This window comes from Sceloporus undulatus, chromosome 6 (genome assembly GCF_019175285.1).
Source record: "Sceloporus undulatus isolate JIND9_A2432 ecotype Alabama chromosome 6, SceUnd_v1.1, whole genome shotgun sequence".
NCBI lineage: Eukaryota > Metazoa > Chordata > Lepidosauria > Squamata > Phrynosomatidae > Sceloporus > Sceloporus undulatus.
Window position 1 is genome coordinate 78,475,248 of NC_056527.1, and position 22,761 is coordinate 78,498,008.

General features: G+C 39.6%; 1 protein-coding gene across 7 annotated transcripts in view; it reads right to left on the reverse strand.

The window, feature by feature from the left end:
• SLC20A2 (solute carrier family 20 member 2) overlaps window positions 1–22,761 on the reverse strand; it is an 83,965-nt gene that overhangs the window by 18,678 nt on the left and 42,526 nt on the right. For all 7 annotated transcript variants that reach the window (XM_042473517.1, XM_042473516.1, XM_042473518.1 and 4 more), the window contains exons 2-4: window positions 13,420–13,960; window positions 4,984–5,124; window positions 3,291–3,376 (exon numbers count right to left, since the gene is read on the reverse strand). In XM_042473517.1, the coding sequence (XP_042329451.1) occupies window positions 3,291–3,376; window positions 4,984–5,124; window positions 13,420–13,708 (516 nt within the window). In that variant the 5' untranslated portion in view covers window positions 13,709–13,960. The remainder of the gene's footprint in view (window positions 1–3,290; window positions 3,377–4,983; window positions 5,125–13,419; window positions 13,961–22,761) is intronic.

Consider the following 22,761-nt stretch of genomic DNA (forward strand, 5'->3'; position numbering starts at 1 on the left):
GCATTAGAAAAGGGGTTCTTAATCGGGAATCTATAGACCTCTAGGAGTCTCTGGATGCACTTCACAGGATCCATCAGGCAGATGCAAAAAGAGAGACAATTCAATTTCCTTCCTGTTGCTTCGATAATTATTTGAGCTCATTTTTTCTAGGAAGGTTATAGCTTTCATCAGATAGTCAAAGGAATCTGTGATTCCTCAAATAATAGGAACCAAAGCACAAGAACAAGTTCTTAAAGTATGAAACTCCCCTTCCCAGGGAGAATTGGCAGGGAATGGAAGAATTATCAGAAGATGGTGTAATTCTTTCATTCCCTACCTCATATCCAAGTGAGTATTTTGATCAGGCCAAGAGGTAGACTGCCAAACACATCATTTTAATAGCAAATCAGAAGTCTGCATTTGCTATTCCATATGCAGCAGAAATGCTGCAATGAGTAAAAGGTCAAAGAAGAAACATTTCTTCAAAAATTTCTCCAAGATATTAAGAAATCCAAATAACTACAATTTTTTAAAATGTCATATTACAATCCCTTACATTTCACTACAAAATTATATAGAAGACGATGAACTTTCTTGCTACGAGATAGTAAAGATCTTGCCATCAAGATCATACAAACAGTACTTATGAAACAAGCAGATGCTGAAATACGTATCGGAACATGTTCCTCTCTCATATTGGATGGCTGCAAGGAAAGCTCTTGCTTCTGTTTTGATTTATTCCAGCTTTTCATTACATGCAACCTGCAAAATGTGCTAAATGTATGGTTTCTTGAAATCTACTTTCTTTATAACTGATGGTATGAAGTCGGCATGTTCCAAACAAAGCACTGTTAAGATGACTACCGTTTGTCAAGCCTGGATAACCTGCAGCTAATAAAAAATTGACACAAAAGTTTCTGAAACCCTCTTCATGAAGGCTTAAGAATTGGGAGTGCCTGTTTTGAAACAAGGGGTATTCAATCATGATATCTGTGATACATTTAACTTGTTGTTGCAAACTATGCATGGGATCACAAATCATCAGATCAATATTTATTTAGTCAAAGGGGAGGGGAGTCCATGGTCTGTCAAGTTCTATCCAGCCCACAACATCAACCCACTTCCACAGCTCTCCCCTTCAACCCCAAATGTGGTTGTGAACATCTGACTGGGTTCCATGAAATATTTTATTGCTTTTCCAGCCCAGCCAGTCAGACAGCTGGAGCCATGACAGGGCAGTTGCCTCACTTATGCTTCTTTGGCTGGCATTAGTATCAGCTAGGTAATGCAAGGGCTGGGCAGAGGACTGAAAGACTAAATATTTTCCTGAACAGAAGGAACAGCAAAGGAGCAGGTAAAGAGTTACAGAGCAGGGAAGATTGTGCAGTTGTGGGCTTCCTTGCAGCTGCCACTTAAAGTCTGGTTCCTATCATTAGTCCTAGCTACAGAAGACTCAAGTGATTCAGTGAGGCTACTCTCGTTGAAACTAACAATATGATTTAGGCCTATGCTCTCCTTAAGCCACATAAGATCAGCATATGTCAGAGTGGAAAAAGAAGCCATTAAATATATATTAATATATTAAATATATGAAAACAAGAAAGGCAAAGCACTAGCTCTGCCAAACCTATATATGCTTATGGATCAAAACATACAAAGACAGAAAACTTACAGTTCTGTGGGAAGCAGCTGTAAGAGTGAATGCCTACTTTTGGTTCCATCTCTCAAGAATGACTATGACTCCCATTTGACTTGTATATCAATAACCCTTCAGAGAAAAAAAGGTTCTCCATTCTGCCTTAGTCGACAGAAAGAAGAAACACATCTACCTACACAATGTGATGTGCAAAAAGCTACAAGCAGTAAAATAAAGCATTATGTTTTAACTAAGCTTGGGGGTTATTCTAAATTTCTGGTTACTTTTTATTGCTCTAATCATATTGAGAGTTAAAAGAGGGAATCAGAGATGGTCGCTCATAATAAGTGGGGGCTAACTCAAACAGCAGAATTTTCTTCCAAGCTCTCCCTCAAACATTTGCTTCAGGGAAGAGATTTAGTCTAAAGGAGAGACATGCACCCTACTGTCAGCTCCACTTAGACATCTCTCTCTCAGATTTTAAAATGCCACCGGCTTTCAGGCAAATTCAAAATGCTTATACATTCCATAATTAGAACAACTGGATTTACCACTTGAATGCTGATGTCCTTAAATACAGGCTATTGAAACCTCAACACTGATTTTTGTCCCTAAAAGGCCTTATATACTATTTTCATCTTTTTAAAAACATGACACAATAAATGGATCATACATATTTTTATGCATTGATTAATAAATACATTCACAATCTGATACCCATTTGAGTCTGGTCCTCCTGTGCTCTCCTAGCTGCCACTGGACTATATATAAATGTAAATTAATACAATAATGGGTCAAGCATCCCAAGTCAATTGTATATATAAAGTATGTATAAAGGGACAATGTTGGTCTTTACAGCAAGTGATATGGAAAGTGGCCTTGTATTTTATTTATTCATTTCATTTATATGCTGCTGTTCTCCCCGAGTAGGACCCAAGTTAGCTGTCAAAAAGAATAAATTAAAACATGACATAAAATTTTAAAACAATTAAAATGGTAACGTTAAAAAAATATAGAATTATCTTAAGATCATAGAAAAGTTCCCACACACCAATAAGGCTCTTGTGAGCGCAGGAAGGGGGCCAGCCCAGCCTCCCACAGAAGGAAATTCCATTGTGTGGAAAAAGGCACTGAGAAAGCTCTCTCTCATGTTCTCCCAAGCGAGTCTGTGTTGGTGGTGGGATCAAGAGAAAGCCCTCCCCTGTATATCTTAAGATTCTGGGAGGTTTGCATGGCAGTTGTAAAATTAGAAGGCAACCGAACCACAGGGGTAAAAATATTGCACTAGGGTAGGAATCACGTAAATCATCAGATTGCAAATTCCAGCAGGCCTAGACAACATAAGCCAATTTTAGGAATGCCAAAAGTTGCAATCCAACATCTGGAGGGCTGCATGATTCCCATTCCAACTTACATGAGTATCATGTCAGTTTAACCTGAAACAATTTAGACATTCTTGAACAATTTTTTTCGGATCTGTTAAAATATACACATCTTCTACAAATGCCCATATAGTACGAGCATCCACAAAAATGTCAATGGGACAAGGATGTTTCTGAAATGCCTTCTGACTATGTGCAGAGTTGTTGGAGCTACATGATAGCAAAATACATTTGTCACATATACAGTCTCACCAGCAATATTAAGAGCAGAGAGCACCAACTTAGTCACTAACCTTGTTTAAGATGAAGTATCTAATCAGCAGAAACAGAACACCAGACATCATACCAGATAAAAGAGGGGAGATAAACCAAGAAGCAACTGAATAAAAAAACAAAAATAGACATGACATTCAATAAGTGGGCAAAATCTCACCTTGGCAAACAAACAGTATAATTTATGGACAAAGCACATTTATGGTGTCTTAGTCCTGTCCTGGTTACTGCAGAAATAGGGCTTGGAAGTTTTTGTTTAAAAAAGAGGACTGACACAAACCAGCAGATCTTAAGCATGTTTATGTCCCAATGATTTCAATGAGAGTATTATGTGTGTACGCATGTCACTTCCAGAGAAATCAGCAGGGCTGCAAAATGCTTACTTTTAGTTGGACAGAATCAGCGCACACTGAACCACAAAATATTATTTTGGGGGTAAAAACTGGACAAATTCAACAAAATGATAATTTAAAAAAAATAAACACCCAATCAAGTTAGCAAACATGCTGATGGCATATGACTTAGCAAGAATGCCTCACCCGGCTAATGAGATGGCACCTCCCACGAGAACAGTGGCTACCTTGGCAGTGCTTTTCAGTAATATCCCTATCATTGATATTTGTAAGGCAGCCACCCGGAGTACCCCTTCTTCATTCATTATTATTATTATAAGGTTGACAAATTCAGGTTGGTGGATGACACCTTTGGAAAAAAGGTGCTGCAGGAGATGGTTAGGGACTAGTGCACTGTCACATCCCTCCTTATTTACTTCAGGTTGGGGGCTTAGTTATATCCCAGATTGTGTGGATTCCTTCTCTCACCAACCCAGAGAATGCCACATTAGTTATTTACTGTGAAGGTGCATTCTGGGTTGTTGGGAGGAGGAATCCACCCCCTCCCATAGCAACTACTGGGCCTTTTCCTGGGGTGTGGTGGGTTGTATCTACATTTTATTTACATTTTTCTCAATATGTTATTCCCGAGTTCTCTGTATTAAGGCTTTGCTAATAAGATGGCTGAGTGGCAGGAGTCACTGAAGTCTGTCTTCAGCTATCATGAGGCCATGTGGTTCTTCCTGTGTTATTCTAGGCATGATGGGGATATGACTAGTGTTGGAATAATTATCCATAAGAGTATAATTGATTTGTTGGTCATACTAAGAAAGTAAATTTAAATGTCTGCAGAACTCTTTTGTAAATCCAAAGGTATACCAAGAAGTGAGAGGAAATTCCTGCTGAAACCTTCAAAAAGACAATTATGCCAAGCATGGCCCATGTTGTTGTTAAAAGATTCTGTTACTTCAGTGGGAACATGCACAGCCCTACTGCTGGCCTAACACCAGCTAATTCTATCACCTTCACTGGTGGCTGAGTTAGAGCAACAAACTATTCTACAATAGTAAAACAATAGTGTAGAGTAGTGTAGTGTAGACCAGGGTGGTGTAATGGTTTGAGCACTGGGCTAGGATTCTGGGAGACCAGGGTTCAAATCCCCACGTGGCCATGGAAACCCACTAGATAACCTTAGTTGAATCACACACACTCTCAGCCACAGAAAACCCCATGATTGCAATAAGTGGGACACAATTTGAAGATACAGAACAACAACATAGTAAAATTTTAAGATTCTGTTTCTATAATTCTTTGGGTTTTTTCGATCAATGCATGATTGTGCACAAACCCTTACCAAAAACAACTAGGAAATGTCAATTACCAATCTTGACAAGTTCCATCCACTGGACTCCTTTTGTACCAATTGCAACTAACGAGAATCCAATGGTAGCACCAACAATGCAGTGTGTTCCAGATATTGGGAGTTTCAAGAAAGATGCTATCAGCTGCCAAACAGCAGATCCTAAAAGAAAGGACAAAAACATAGCATCAAAAATAATGGTTGAACATTATTTCAGTATGTCAACATTCTTGATGAAAGCACATAGTTCCCAACTCATAGTATGCTGTTCATTGTCCTTTTGTTCATGGGCAGCCACAGAACATTTCTGCAAGGAATTACAGAGCACAAGTACCAGCTTTGTTCTACATTGTTTTTGTTCACTTTGTCTTGCAAAGTGTAGTCTAGGAGATTTAGACTGTGTAGACTGCAATAATGTTTTTGCCTGAATCCACCTCTATCCAGTGTAATGCATATCCAAGTAATATTAAAGTGGAATAAAGCTAATTTACTAACACAAAATATCTGTTCACTACTGATTCAATTCAAACTCTTTAAAATAATTTTTCTTTTGAGATCAAAATATCATTCAATGGGAAAGAAACCAATAATAATTAATATTGTATGAATGAATACAACTTATAAATGTAGATAAAAGTTTTGATTTTTCCACATTTTCTCTTTCAAGGTATCCAATACAAACACTCTTTAAACATAAAATAACACACAAAACCCACAGTAGAGGGATGGAAAACCTGTGACTATAACGCCTGTCATAAGTGGCTGTGTTGAATGAACTTGATAGAAGCTGGAGTGTCCCGACATCAAGTGGAACACAGGTTTTCTGTCTGTGTTATAATGGAAAGGTTCACCAGTCTACTTCCATTAAAAGTAAGTGAATGTATCCTGAAATGCATGAAAGGTTTGCTTTTTTTAACTGACATTGTCAGTACAGGTATCATGCCCTTTAAACAAAAGAACAATGGTCCATATTGAGCTACCCATGTTATTATATTTTTTATAATATATAATATATGATATAACCCAACAGACACACATGTACCAAAAGTACTACTAAGAGCTTTGGAAAAAGCATTAAGAAAGATATAAACAGTCTTAGTACATTCTCCCTAGGCAAACCTCTTTTTTCTTTTTACTATACGCCTTGGACGATAAAAACAAGAAGACTGTCAAGCATTAGGTGAACTGAAATATATGGACTGAGAGCTGAATTTGGCTTGATGGGTCCCTCGTGTTTTAATGGGTTAGGCAAAGAATGTCAATGATGACATACACAGGATGCCATCATCAATCAGGAAAGTGTCTAATTCTTAGGAATCCATAGGAAGTTCCCACAGAAGCTTGCCAAATTCATTATCACAGAATCATAGAGTTGGAAGAGACCTCAAGGGCCATCCAGTCCCATCTCCTGCAATGCAGGAACACCACACAGCAAAGCACTCCTGACAGATGGGCATCCAGTCTCTGTTTAAAAACCTCCAAAAAAGGAGACTCCGTCACACTCCGAGGGAGTGTGTTCCACTCTTGATGGCACTGTGTAAGCTATTTGTACATAGCAAGCTGAGACTGAACAGGGATTTATTACTGTAAAAGCAGTAAAGTCATGGTCAAATGTAACAGCCAGAGTAGAAAGCCTATTCCTCTTTAGAGAGAGCCATTAGAGCCATATACAAGTCCTTTGGGAAGGCAACAAGTAAAACAATTTTTTTCCTAACAAGATTCCTTAAGAACTAATTCCCCCAAACCTACCAGATCTGCTGCCCTCTCCCACTTAAGAGCTGTCCCCCCCAAGATCAGCAGCTGTGTCATTTATAACCTCTGACAATTTATTTTAAGGTTATAATGAGCTAACTATGCAACCCTCAGGTGTTCAAGAGGAATTGGCCTACAGAATACAAAGATGTACTGTGTTAAAAGATCATTTGGGTGGTTGAAATTCTTAAATGAATTTGGAGTATTGTTAGGACTATCTGACAATCTACATCTTATTCTTACAAAGGAAAATTAACATCACCTGTTTCTCTTGCTAGTAAGGAATAATGCTAATATATGCTGTTCAGTTGTGCCCACTGTAAATAGAAGCAACTAAACAAACCATGAACTTTCCATCTATGGTTTGTGTATTGTGAAATCAGAATCTGGCACTCTGCCCTGTCTTTCACCTAGAATAGGGAAGGGGGGGATCCACAGTTTGTTGTCCCAATCCTCTGGCTTGTCTGGGGATGGGCAAACCAGAGTACCAGATCTGGACGTTCCAAGAAACACAACCATGGGTTGAAATTCTATAGCAGTGATGGCGAACCTATGGCACGCGTGCCAGAGGTGGCACTCAGAGCCCTCTCTGTGGGCACATGCACCATCGTCCCAACACAGACTTCACTAGAGTTTGTCATTAGAAATCCAGAGGGACGTGGCACTTTGCAATAAATAAGTGGGGTTTGGGTTGCAGTTTGGGCACTCGGTCTCTAAAAGGTTCTCCACCACTGTTCTATAGTTTATTTTATTTAATTCATTTCTATTAGGAGCAGGTGAAATTGGTCCAGGAGCACCGTCATGTGCTAAATAAAAAATGGAAAATAAAATTACTCAGGGAAGGTAGCTGGAACAGCACTGAGGAAACTAGATGCACAGATGCTTCCATGGTTATGGTCCTAATTACACTGAGAATTAACAATAGGAAAAGTGATCCTATACCACCAGGTTAAATCATCACCCACACCAAGATGTGAGAGACGCAGAACATGACTCCAGATATTGCTTCTACTAGTTCTGCTCTGTAATCTAGGTATGCAATGTACTTGTCTTTCAAACCGCCAACTGTAGCCAGGCGCAAAAGAGTTACTCAGGAAGGCAGATGTAGAACTGAACAAGAACATTTCTCAGCTTTGTTGAGGTCTCTGAACACATGTTTAGTCTAGGAATTTAGTTTCAGTATAATAATAGAGTATGGAGTTTACGCTCAAATCCTTATTCACACAAAACCACTCTTGACATCTCCTATATAACCTTGATTTCAGCAACTTAAGAGGAAGTTGCTATTGTAAACCATAATGTGTCAGAAATTCTTCCTGTTCTCCTGCAAATCACTCAGAGATCTGCTTAAAACATATCAATTTACCTACTGCTTACTCCTGAGGATGATCCAGGGAAGCAGAAGAAATATCCTTATACAATCAATTTGATTCTATCATACCAATAATTTGGGTAGAAGTGAAAATTATAGGGACAGAAAGAGTGAGGGGTTCAAATAGTGTGAGGTTCTCCCCCCAAACCCAATCTTAGGGTGAAAGATCAAATACTTTACTTGGGCCAAGAGAGCCAAAGGAGTTAGGCCTTACCAAACCAAAAAAAATAAGACTAAATTATACATAATGCTGGAAAAAGTCCATGCAGTCTTGTTTCCCTGTGCCTGTTTAGAGTGTTCTTAACTTTGTGAGATTCAGTGGCTTCAATCAGAAGCAGTGTTAAAAAGGCAAAAAATACTGTTTGTAGTGAGCTATCTGTACAGCCCTTCTCTAAAAGAGGGAGACCTGGTAAAGGAAATTGAGCTTACAATTTGAGAGATAGACACACAGAGAGAAAAAGAGAAAATGTGCCAACTACAACCCAGAGTTCCTCTTAAAATTTCCAGGGACAGAAAGTGCCAACCATGTGCAGCATGTAATTGGCAAGAGGAAGAAGGATGACTAAATATTCCAATAATCAGACATTGAGATGAGGGTCACCTGCTGCTTGACATGAGGGTCAATGCTGCTTTTCTCTTCCAGAACACATGGGAGATCTGCATGAGGTTTTTCCTCACGCATGTAGACCCTTCACTGCTCCTTAATACAATTGGCAATTAAACCAGTTAATTAATCATTATTTCCTGATCTGTCTGAATCAGGATACTATGGTTACCAGCTTCAGAACAAACTAGACTATTAAACCAGCTTCACAGCATGGTAACTATGATTTCCTAGATCAGATGGAAACAGTATGATTAATAAGAGAGTTCTTGGCTGAACAGACCACATATTTATTTTACTTTATGTATTTCTGTACTGATTCCCAACCCACAAAGGCTCCTGGGGCAATGATATGCAGAGAAAAGGGACAGTGAGCCTACTGTATATAGCTAATGAATCAGGCTTCTGGTCTCTTGAGTGCAGAGAAAAAGAAGAGATCCCTGGAGCAGGACATTTTGTTGTCTGTGCTTAATTAGTGAATAAGCATGTCACACTTCAATTTCTGACTATAGCCAGAAACTATGAAGCTGGAAACATAAGTAAACTAACAAGGATCCAAAAAAGCTTTTTAAAAAATCCAACCAGTAGCACCTTGCAAAACTCCTTTGCGTACTAATATTCCAGACTAACATGGCTGTTTTTGAATTTTACGACCGAGTCATCTGTTTTTCGGAACAGACACAGCTTTGTGTTTATTGCTGGGGAAGGAATTAAACTTTAGAAAATTAAACTCTAGAAAACATTATGCCTGAGCAGTGTCCTACTCATCTCCATATATTCTTCATTCATTTCCCTCCATGAATGGTACTGGCATATCATGCGTCTTTAAAACTCTAGCATAGTGAAATTACAAACTATGAAGATTCATCTCCTTTTAACTTTTTTTGTTTTGTTTTAAATATTACTAAATAATTGTTCCATTTGGGTTTTAAGAGCAAAATGGGAGGAAATTACTGAAGAGTGTTTGTTACACCTTACTTTTATAATGTGACTGTTTATCTTTTAAGTTTTAAAAGGCGTTTTATTTTATTATTTTTTTCATATTTGTTACAGTTCTACAAATTGGCATGCTAATCTAGATCAGAATCATAGAGGTGGAACAGACCATGAGGGCCATCCATTCCAACCCCCTGCCATGCAGGAAGACAATCAAAACACTCCTGACAGATGGGCATCCAGCTTGTTTAAAACCTCCAAAAAAGGAAACTCTACCACACTCCAGTCTATTAATATCTCCCTTTTAAAAACCTGCAAAATTACAGTAGCCAGCTGACAGCATAACCAGCATCACTGCTTCCCTGCTGTTCCCACAGGCAGAGGGCAGGGAAGGAGAAGAATGGACTGAGCCATGGACCTAAGGAACACCTTTCAAGGCTGCAGGTCAGTCTCTCCTTTTCTGTCTGCCTTGTTGGAGATGATGAAGCTTCACCCACAGTTCAGAAGGAGAAGGTTGCAATGCCAAATCTGATCCATGATCCATTACGACACAGTAGTAAAATGTCAGAGGTCTTAATAAGACAAAACACTAGGGGAGAAGAAAGTACACCATCTAGAGAGAAGACAGAAGCCCTGCTGCATTCACTGCTATTGCATGTTCTTCCTGCCTCTTGCTGTCTGTCTCCCTGGTAGACAGCTGTTTGCTACACCTACTGAATCCAGGACTGGGCCCCCTCAGTTATTGAGCCAGATGCTGCCAAACTGCTAGTCACCTCTCTCCTCCTTCTAAACTGATACAGGCAAGGGACTTGCTACCCCAGGCAACATTAAAGGGGCTTGCCCCTTTGCGGGAGCTGCTTTGGTGCTAAATTGAGGTCCAGTCTCCCTTTTTGGGAAGCTCTTTGTTATATTTATTACCTTTGGTCTTTTGATAACTTAGCCTGCCGACAGATACAATCTCTCACAGAAGGTAAGCAAGCTAAGGAGTAACCTTAGGTCCAATAATGGGTAAAGAAAGATGTGGAAAGGGGAAGAGTTATATTACCATGAGAGAGGGGAGAGCCATAGATGCTGGTTGTCCTCAAACTGTCCCCCAAATCAAATAGTCTGGATCACCTTGACAACAGCCCCTGCAATCTGAAAATGCTTCTGTTCAATCCCAGATTGGTAAATGGAAAAACAACTCTGATCCAGGATCTGATCCTGGATGAACATAGCAACCTGGTCTGCATTACAGAGGCCTGGTTTAATGAAGCTGGGGGTTGGGAATTAATCTCTCTCAGCTCTGTCTGCCTGGGTTCCTGGTACAGCAGCAGGTGAGGACTGGGGGCAGGGAAGTTGACTTGCAGCGGTTGATTGGGATTCACTCTCCCTCAATCAGGTGTACTGTTCCACAGTCTACTGGATCTGAGCATGTTTATTTGAAGGTGGATGTCTGGGACAGAACAGTTATATTGCCCACCTGCTGCTCCCTTTCTTAGCTAACAGAGTTGGTGTGATCAGTAGTGTTGCAGTCCTTCCAACTTATTGTGCTCAGCTACTTCAATATTCATGCTAAGATCATTCTGACAGGATCGGCTTAGGCCTTCATTTCCTCCATGATGGCAACGGTCTGTCCAAAGTTGTATTTGGTGCCATCTATGTTGCAAGGCATACTCAGGACTCAAGTTTTCTGTGCTGGGTGGGATGATACTGATCTAGATGTGGAGGCATGTTCTGCAGTTCTGTTGTCATGGAAAGACCATTACCTGGTAATGTTTAGACTCACAGGTACGCAGAGCCTCTGCAGGGGAAGGGAGCTAAGTAAGAAAGTTGTGGGTGAATTCCTGATGGCTCTTGACGGGTTTCCTGTTGGCAGATGATCTTGTCAAACCTCTAGCTGATCACTGGAATGGGGAAATGACCAGGGCAGTGGACAAGATTGCTCCTAAGCATCTCCACCCACAGACTGGACTGAAGCAAGCCCCTTGGGTTTACTAGGGATCTGGCAGTAATAAAATGAGACTCGAGTGTGGAAAACTCAGAGCAGATCCAACTAAACATGGACTACAGCCCAAACAAGGACTACAGCCTATAATAGTGGCCACTAAGAAACTGTATTTCTCCGCCAGCATCTGTGTCTAGACAGAGTCATCCAGCAGAGCTATCTTAAGTGATTAGGGGCCTTCAGTGCTCTGCCCCACAAGAACAAAATTCAAACCACTCAACAAACCACTGTGAGGAATTTGCAAGACAGTTTGCAGATATAATTGCTTGGATCCTGTCTAACCTGGATTTGGTCTTAGCACTGGCTTATCCTGTGCTATTTGGTACTTTTCAATTTGTGCTGCTTGAGGCTGAGGACAGGATACTTGGAGAGGTGAGAGTCAAACTATGTTGGATCCTTGCCCTTCCTTGCTCATTAAAGCAGCCAGAGGAATACTGGTTAAGCGGGTAAGGGAAGCAGTGAATACTTCACTGCAGCAAGGCAGGTTACATCCTGCCTTAAAGGGGTTGTAAAGAGGCAATTACTTGGGAGGGGGGACCTTTCTGAACCCCACTGTACTAGACAATTACCAACCAGTCATCAATATTCCATTTTTGGGCAAGGTCCTGGAGCATGCTGTAACCTCCCTATTACAGGGGTTTCTTATATAGATCCATTTCAATCTGGCTTCAGGCCTGGTTATGGGCAGAGATGGTTTTGGTCACCTTGTTGGATGACCTACAGTGGAAACTGGACAGGTGGGGTGCGTACTTGTTGGACATACTAAACATCTCAGTGGCTTTCAAAGTCATTGGCCATAGTAGCCTCTGGGCTGCCATTCTGGAATGACACTTGGAGGCACTGTTTTACAATGGCTTCAGTCCTTCATGGAAGGGTACACTCTAAAGGTGGTGCTGGAGAATTCCTCATCATCATCCTGGCCGTTGGTCTGAGGTGACCCCCAGGGGTCAGTTCTGCCCCCATGGTGTTTAAATCTAAATGGAATTGCTGGTGAGATTGTCTGGAGATCTGAAATTTGGTGTCACCAGTATGCTGATGATATCCAACTCTATGTCTCCCTTTCATCTAACTCCAAATGCGAAACTTTATCCAGAGGTGCTGCAGGTCTGTTGAAAGACAATCAGAGAAGAGTGAATCAGCCTGTTCTAGATGGGTTTACACTGCCTTTCGAATCTCAGGTTTGTAGCTTGGGCACACTCCTGGACTTCTGCATTACAGTGTTTAGTTATTTTAACATACAGTGTAAGCTGCTTTAGGTCCCCTATGAGAGAAAAGTGGGAAAATAAATAAATAAATAAATAAATACCCAGTGAAAATGTAAACATCCCCCAAATTTTAACCCAAGTTTAGACCTAGGAAGAGGCAATGGAGTTGACATTTCCAACACCAAATTTTTACCCTTTGTTAAACATTATAGCAACACTGCTTTTAATTGTAGTTAAATGATTAGTAGTTTTAAACCCCAATTTCAATTCTGATCATGAGGAACCTGCTTTATTCAACTTGAATTAATGCCAATATAAAGGGGAGTAAATGTAGATAAGGACAGGGTGAGGGAACTTGAGCGTAGGGCCTACTCTCAATATTTTAACACTATTCAACTCTTAAAATTAGGGTTCACACATACTCCACACTAGCAGTCTGAAACAGCAAATGTGCACATACAGGAATATGAATGTCTGACAGAGGTTGTTCCATTACTTGGTTCTTCATTAGGAAATGTGAATGAGAGGATGGGAAAATCATGTAAATATTTGAAAAGACAAGGACAAGAAATCAAATGAATTTAAAAACAAAGTTACTTACCAACCATTGCACTGACTTCTCCTGCCATCAGTAGATCCACAGTGGAGTTGTACAGGTTCACATCTATTATACCTTTACGAATAGTTTCGCCTACTTTTGCTCCTAGCAGCACTGAACCAGTAGTTTCAAATATTGAAGCGAGAATACAGGCCTGGCGCAGAGTCACCACACCAGAACCCACAGCCGTACCAAAAGAATTGGCAACATCATTTGCCCCAACTGAGAATGCTAAGATAAAAGCAATAATAAAACCAACAATGACCATCCACAGATATTCATCCAACGCCATTTTCCTGGGTTCTCTTGTAGATGTTTCTCCTTTGTAAGTGTATAATTAGACAAAACTGAGGTCACGAAGAGAGATTTGTAAAGCAGACAATGAGTTCTCTCTGGAAAGTGCTGTGCAGTGTTGCAGCGTGAAGAAACTGCTAACTGGTGATTTTCAAGCTAATGTCAATACTGTTTGTTTGGCTGGATTCGGTCACAAGTGAAATCCATTCCATATTTTGTTTCAGTAGTGCTACAGCTGAGGTGATATCTCCTGCAATGAGAAAGGAAAAAAAGGGGGGATAAAAATACTGTAGAACTATGAATTAGCTTTAAATTAACTACTGGGATTTAGGAATGATGTACAACACCCACAATAATAAATATAGACCAGACTACCTGAGTTAGATTAAAAGTAGGATGTAATTTGTCCCTGTCCTTGAAACATTGAATTTATACAGGAATACTATGTTTTGGGTAGAAAAGACTGGCAAAAAATAGACCACAGTCCTTTTGCTTGTTGGTTACTGAATTGCTTTTCAGCAATACTATATCAAGCAGATCAGGCACTAATCCAGCAAGGCACCTGTATATGTTATTTAGAAAAGATGTCTGCTCACAGACATTTTAAAGCTATTCCTAAGTATGCACACTTGCTTTCCAAACCTGTAACATATTGATAGGCCATGGGAATTCTAGTAAAAAAACAACAACATATGAAACTAGAGCACCTGTGCTTTATAGAAAAACTATGCAACATAATGTATCCTTGCCTTTGTAACTAGCCGGTGCAATTAATGTTACTGGATAGAGCTGTTTTACATCCCTTGTGTGTCTGGTTCCCAACCACCGCAAAGTTTAATGGGGCTTATTAAACTCTCTCAAGACTATAGTCAGGCTCTATGCATTCCTTGCTAATTAAAGGCTTGAGCTGCAATCCTAAAACACCAAAAACTAAAAATTAAGCCCTATTAAACATAGTAGAATGGACTTCTATGCATCTATGTTCTTTCAGGTCACCCAATGTCTTATGGCAACCTCGTAAATTTCTTAAGGTTTTCTTAGGCAAAGAATACTCAGAGGTGGTTTTGCCAGTTCCTTCCTCTGAAATATGGTCTACAGCACCTGTTATTTGTTGTCAAGCTCCCATCCAAGTACTAACCAGAGTTGACCCTGCTTAACTCCAAGATTAGATGGGATCTGGTGCCTTTAGGGTATTTAGAGACTTACTTCTATGCATAGGGTTTCATTGTTAATAGTCTGTGCCCAGCAATTAAAATTCTGTTCCAAGGAAAAGATGGATTTTGTCACATATGAAGAATTATGCAAACAGGGGAATTTAATATATTCTGGGTTTGCTAGTTATAAAAAATGAGGAGCAAAAAACTATCCTGGAAAATGAAGCCCCACACAGGCCCTGATGGCTATACAGCATTGTATTCAAAAACATTTGAGGAAGATCTGATTGACCCAGTGCAAAAAATGTTAAATGAAATTAGACAAGAAAGAATTCTGGACACGGGTAAAAATCAAATATAGTATTGATTCCAAAAAAAGACAAAGAGTTGACCCAATTCTAAAATTATAGACCATTTCACCCCTCAATGCAGACTATTAGGTTTTTTGCATCTATTTTAGCAAAGAGATCAAAAAAATATATTGAAGGTTTGGATTAAAGAAGATACGTACAGTTGGAAAAATTAGAAAAAGCATGGGACAGAGTCTTGAATTTTACAACCTGTATGGACATAAAAGATTTTTTTTTTACAAAATGCTGTATAGATGGCACAAAACACCATCAAAATTAGCTAAAATACACAAAAATGGAGAAGATAAATGTTGGAAAGGTGGTTCTTTCTATCCTATATGGTGGGCACGACGAAAAACAAAGAAATATTGGAAAGACATACATAAAACAATTCAAGAGATGTTTAAACTGGATTTAAAGTTTGAACCAGAATTATTTTTATTAAACATAATTGAAGAAAAAACAACTAGAAATCATATAAAGATAATTTTGTACAGTATATGGTAACCATAGAAAGAATGGTGTTTGCAAAACAATGGGAAAATCCTGAGATACAAATTGTGGATGATTGGTTATTAAGAACACTGGACATAATGGAAATGGACAGATTAACTATATATTTAGAGGAGCAACAAGAAAAACAACAACGAGAGAGATCTTAGAGAACAGAAAACAATATAGGTATATAAATAAGCAGAAGCAGCGGCATAAAGAAAGCGAAGAGAAATAAAAGGGGGAAAAGTACAGAATGGAGAATAAATAGCAACAAGAGTTTAAAATGTTTTTAGATGAAGGTGGTAGAAGGAGAATATAGACCTACAAGAGAGAAGTACAGCCAAGATAGCTGTAAAGAATATTTAATACAAAATGATAAGCAGAAGACCGCTGTCTTTATAGATTTATTCAATTTTTATGTTAAAAATGTATATGAAAACATGGTATGAAATATGGCAAGAACTTTTGTTAAAAAAGGATGTGTGTGTGTGTGTGTGTACCTTGACATAATAGAAAAGTTTTGAATAAGATTTATACTTTAATAAAAACTATTTTTAAAAAAAGAAAAAGAAGAAATGAGGAGCAAAAGAACTATCCTGGAAAATGAAGCCCAGCCGTCAGAAATCTTTATTCAGCTGCCTATCCAGCTTAGATTTCACCAAGCTTTCCAAATACACTTTAAAGCATATTGTTACATTCAAGAGGATTAGAATTACTTCTGGTTGGAGGGGGAATGAAATCTGAAATTCAGCACCTAGTGCTATATACTTCTCCCCTTCCTGTTGCTCTTGCGGAAACCACAGCATACACCTGGACTTTATTACAGACCATGATTCTCATACTGTAGTCACTTTATTTGCCATGTATGCACACAATTCAGCAAAACTACCTGGAATTTTTATCACTACCATTCTCACATTTTGGGCGCGTTACAGAGCGCCGAAAAGCGGCACTCTGCTTGCGCCATCATTAGCTGTGCCGAGAAGCTCCAGTGGCCAAACCGCGAGGCTTCCCGGTGCAGCTAAAAAGAAGCGTCAAAATGGCACTTCTCTATGCGCCACGGTGTCATATGTGCTGCGCAATGTGCGGACTCAGTGTGTCCGCTACGTAAAGGTGGCGGCCCCCATGTGGAACGGGCGCCACCATTTTGTATGGACTCGGTGCATACTAGGGTTAGGGGCGTCCAGAAGGAATGCCCCTTTCTAACCCTAGCATGGACTGAGTCCGTACTTTATGCCCATCTGTAATGGACCATAGTTTATTACAGGAAGGAATCTAAATGTTTCACTCAGCAACATATGTCAACAAGGTGTTGTTGTTTTTTCTATTATAAGAAGACACAATAGCTTTCTTGGCCCTTCAGTTAAGTATTTGATATTAATTTTCTGATCCAACCTAAAAATAATGAAATTACCATAAGGAATGAATATCCTCTACCAACAGTTCATGTTCCTCTTTTTAAACTGATTCAAAACATACAAATCTGGGAGAAGAAAAACATTGCCGGAGCTCTATCTCATGTATGCTAAAATATAATCCTTCTCTCACCCTCTCTCTCTCTCTCACTTACACACACTCACACACATAGAGAGATTGTTGGTTTTCTCCACTGAATAATCACTCTGTATATTTAACTATAATCCCACTTAGACACTCAAATGGATTTGTGCTATGTGAACAAGTCTTGTGTCTCTCCTATCCCTTCCCCCTAATGCTGAAAACCTGGATCTAAGAGAGAGAAGGTGAGGGAAGGAAGGCTTCCTCCACTTGAATAGGATGATGTGTGGACCAGAACAGATTCTGAGTATATATAAACACACACAATCTTGGATCATTTCACATTTCATGTCCTTATCTACTATGAGGTCATATCTAGCTTACTGAGCAATTAAGAGTCAAATCTACCTTTTAAATATGTTTAGTACTCAGAAAACTCCCTATCAGTTTTAAAAACAAAAATTTCAAACCCTTGCGTATTTGCACAAGTCATGGACATATGATATGATAAGCCTGAGAACTCACAATCCTACCTTGTTGGTTACAAGTGGTATGCTTGTGTAGGTTGCTCAATAGTTTTCCCAATAAACCACACAAAGAAGCCATGGTCTTTTTTTTGGTTTGTTGTGAAAAGAAAGAAAGCAGGGGGGAAGAAGCCCATTTTTAGGATGATACACTCAAATTTATCAATTGAAACATCATAAGTGACACCAGAAGTACCATGATGTACCATGTACACCAGAAGTACCAGAAGTACCATGATGTCACTTCCTGTTGTGTCAGATGTGCTGACACATGGGGATAGGGGTGAAAACATTTGTGTAGCTCCTCTTCCTGCAAATGTGAGCAATTGAAGGCATGCTTGTGTATGCTGCTTATAGCCAATAAGCCAAGATATCTGCAGTTCCCTGGCTTAACATGCCCTATACTCACAGCCATACTGTAAGAATATTTGAAAAAAGAATTCCTAGCCAAGGCTTTTAAAAATTACAGTGCTTTAATATGAAATAATATAGAGAACAAACTCAATGTGAAGTCTTTTAGAAGCTTCCAGTCATCTCTCTCTAAAGATTTTGTGAAGTACTGCACTAGTTTCTCAGATCACACAACTACAGCAGCTTTGAGTCAAATGAAAAGAACGGAATTCTGCCTAGCTCTGCATCAACATGCAAATAACGCCAAAGGAGGGCGACTAAAATGGTGAGGGGTCTGGAACTCATGCCCTATGAGGAACGACTTAGGGAGCTGGGGATGTTAACCTGGAGAAAAGAAGATTAAGAGGTGATTTGACAGCCCTGTTTAAATATTTGAATGGATGTCATATTGAGGAGGGAGCAAGCTTGTTTTCTGCTGCTCCAGAGAACAGGACCCGGAACAATGGATGCAAGCTGCAGAAAAAGAGATTCCACCTCAACTTTAGGAGGAACTTCCTGACAGTAAGAGCTTTTTGACAGTGGAATGCACTTCCTTGGAGAGTGGTGGAGTCTTCATCCTTGGAGGTCTTTAAACAGAGACTAGATGGCCATCTGTTAGAGATGCTTTGATTGTGATTTCCTGCATGGCAGGGGGATGGACTGGATGGCCCTTGTAGTCTCTTCCAACTCTATGATTCTATTCCATACTCATAATTTGCTAAAATAATAAAATGGTGTTCTTGCTTACCTAGTGAATGATGGAGGATTATGAACCAAATTGTAAAAGATAAATACTGAAAGAAATAGGGCTGCATTAAATTCAGATTTCATCTTAAAACCAAGTTATTTTGCTATCATTAATTTGGAATATAATAAAATCTGATTTAAATGTCTTAGGAGCATTCAAAAGACTTTTGTTGGTTTTTCTTTTTCCTGCTTTTCTACAATCCATTTTTGTCGTATTACCCTGGCAATAGGGTGAAAGCTTCCATCTAGGTTCTGTTCTCATTCATAGGAAATGGTGCCAACTCATCCAGCACCCCACAAAGGAGAACTAAGACAGTGTTCCAATAGCAAGCACTGGAAAGGCAAAGAAAGCTGATGACAGATGCTTCTGTCCTGAAAAGGCCTGGCGAACTGACCCTGTTGTACAATGCATACGAAAAAGGACAGGATGTTGCTCTACCAGAGGAGCAGCCGACTGAATGCATCAGCAGGGACCAGCCAAGTACTGAACAAGAATATATTACCAATTGAGAAGCACATTACCACAGTATTTGTCAGTATTGAAATATCATAAATCTGCTTTCAGAGATACAGTAATATTGCCATCAGATGATAACCCACTTCTAACCAGTGGTTAGTAATACTGCTGATGTACACAAGAAGTTGCCAAAGGAACAACTGTGCCTTCACTGCTACCAGGCAGACACAAGATAGGTGTCCTTGGCTGACACAGAGCCTGCCACGTGCCAGACTCTTGGAAGAGATGCAAAGGAATGAAAACATTGTCTCCACCAGGAGAGTGCATTTACCAGTTAGGGAGACTACAGTACCACCAACCAAAATACAGCACTGAAGTGGGATGGCTTAAACCATCTGTCCAGCCAGAACTGTCAAATGGCACAAAACAGATCTGTGACAAAAATATAACTCCAAAAATAGATAAGGCATTTATTCTGAGCAAGAGGGGGGCAGCAAGTTAGGCAATGTCTGTCACTAGTTTATAATACAAGAAGTCAATATAAGTATTTCCCTGAAATAGAAAGGCAAGTCATCATAAAATGGGGACGGGGTGTCCCTGTATTTGGGCCTGCCCCTGTACAACTCAACATATTATTAATCTTCATGTGTTTAGATTTCAAAAGGATTCTGTATGTATATTCAGTAGTGTGTGCTTACAAAGGCCTGTTACAGACAGGCCAAAATAAAGCTGCTTCGAGTCACTTTGGAGGTATGGTATTTCAATTATGCATGCATTCTAAGAGGCTAAAAGCCGCACCAAAGCCATACGCCAGTTCTAAGGACTGGAGTGCAGCTTTGGTGTGGCTTTTGGACTCTTAGGACACATGTATCATTGAAATACCATATCTCCAAAGTGACTCGAAGCAGCTTTATTTTGGCCTGTCTGTAACAGGCCAAAGTTCCCACAATTAGGAACCCTGTCTTGAACAATGCAAAAAGCTTCTACAAACCACATGTAACCCAGTATCCTGTTCCTCGAGGGTTTTGTGGTTTTTACGTACTTTGAAGTTTTCACTTCACTTTAGTTTTCTTTCACTGTTTATCATAAGCTGATTTTGCCAAAGTTTGGACGATTGACACAGATTTGTTGCAACCACTATGTGCCATCTTTTCAGAGAGAATCGTTTCCCAACCATTTTGCAAACTGCAAAGTTGAAATACATTTGAAGCTTCAGCTATAAAGCACAAATATGGTATACTTCCCCCCCCCCCAAAAAAAATGAATTAAATTCAAGTCTGCAATCCCATAAAGATGAAGCATGATAGATTAGAAAATAAAGGTTAGTACTAGAAGGTAGACAAAAGAGAGAACAATAAATATTGCTACAGGTAAATTATTTTATGAAGGAGTCATTCAATTGTAAAAGCCGCCAAACACTATATGCCACAAAATGTGCAAGACTCAGATCAGTGTGCAGTATTGTAGGTTTATTTTGTTTTTAAAAGTGTGAAGACCTACCCTACACTTATACAGAACATAGCATTTTGAGCATTTAGAAAATTCATATAAGGCAGCCTTAAAAACAGCAGTTAAACAGCACTAAAAAAACCCAATGAGCAGTCAGAGGAAGGGGAAAGCACATAACAGACAATGTATAATAACCAAGCAATAGTGTAAAAATATACCAGCTATCAAAACTTGAACAAATAAGAAGGACTTTGTTGGTGCCTGAAGGCTAGGAAAGGTGACTTAAGGCAAACCCAATCCCAGGGAGGGAGTTCCACATTCAACCTACAACCAGTGGCTGCTTGCCTAATGTCCAAAGTAAAAGGCACAGAGATATCAATATCCAAAGAAGGTCTTAGTTGACAGGGACATACACATAAGAGAAAGTGGTTCTTATTGATTATAGGTCAAATAAAACTGTGTCTGAAAATGGGGCAGACCTTACTGAAAATCTTACTGTGCCACACAAATAAACTAACTATAGTGTTTCCAGGTTCACAGTTTGGATACTATATTCTGGAGTGGTTCAAGCTTCCAAATAATTTTTTTACAGGCATTCACATGAATATCATTAAGTCCTGGAAAGAACAGCAACTTCTGACTATTGTTCATGTTGCTTTCTAAGCATAAGTGATAGGATTTTGTGGCTCTCTTTGAAGTGAATCTGAAAGCTGATAAAGAAGAAAAAGAGAAGAGGTGAATCAGAGAGAACTGGTACCAGCGGAAGCCCCATAATTAGAGAATAGTCATGCTATGAAAGCAGACCTTAATGAAAGTCTCAAATCCTGAATTCAGCAACCAGAAGACCAATTTGGATGTACCAACTGCCAATGACACTGAAGAAGCAATGAACCAGAAGAAAGATCTTGATTTGGGGACAGCAGGAAGTAACTGATGCCAGGAAACATATATTCGTACACTTTCTCCCTTACTTCGAATGGTCTCATCTCATCTCCATGTTGTCTTCTTCAAACTTCCTTCTCAGGAGCTAATCTTTTCCCTTAAAGTTTAAAAAAAAAACTTTTGGAAGCTGTGCATGGTTCAAATCTGGATCAGGAGGTAATGCAGGATTTGTTCAGCTGGGGACAACAAAAAATATTTAAGCCCCCATTAATGTCCAGTCTGCACAGACAGTAGTCTATGCGGGACTGTAGTATGACTGAAAGTCATCAGTGGGAAAGCAATATTAATGTGATAGAAGCAACCAAGTGGAAAGCTTTTCCTAAAATAACCTTATATTTGTATTTCCACACATCACCAGCCTCAAATCTCTAACAGAAAAGGGAAAGTATAATGGTACTGAATAAAGAAACCCAAAACTAAGTTTGAAGTTTGAAATCTCTTTAAATGGCAAGTTACTGAAACAGAGCTTTGTAGAAATACCCAATGAAGTGTGTACAAAAGCTTTTTAGATTACTAACAACATAATCCTACTGCCTGCTATGTGCTACAAGCCAGGATCAAGCCAGGATCATACGTAAGTCCTTCTGTGATCATGCAACATAGGCCCAAAACAGATGGGCCAAAAGAAGCAGCTTCTAGCTGCTTTGGGTGCTTAGCATGCAGACAACACATGCCCCCAACACAGCTGGAAGCTGCTCTGAGGCTGCCTAAGACGGCCCAAAGCTGCTGGCAAAAGGAGGAACAAAAAACTGCTCCTTACTGGTGGTTTGTTTGGGACCTCATCAACAGACTGCTTGGAAGCGGGCCATCTGGTCACCACAGTCACAGGATGACTGGGGACCAATCGCAGCTGGAGTGGCCACTCCAAGCTACCTATCTGCTTCACCCCATAGTTGCTGTGTTTCATTCAATCACCAGACCTGAACCATTAGGTATGTGTCAATGTGAGACTGTTATATATATACATAAAAAAAACCCTCCAACATCCCAAATGCAGAACACAGCAAAAGTGGATAGAGAAGAGAGTGTTGTGAGGGAGCAACAGA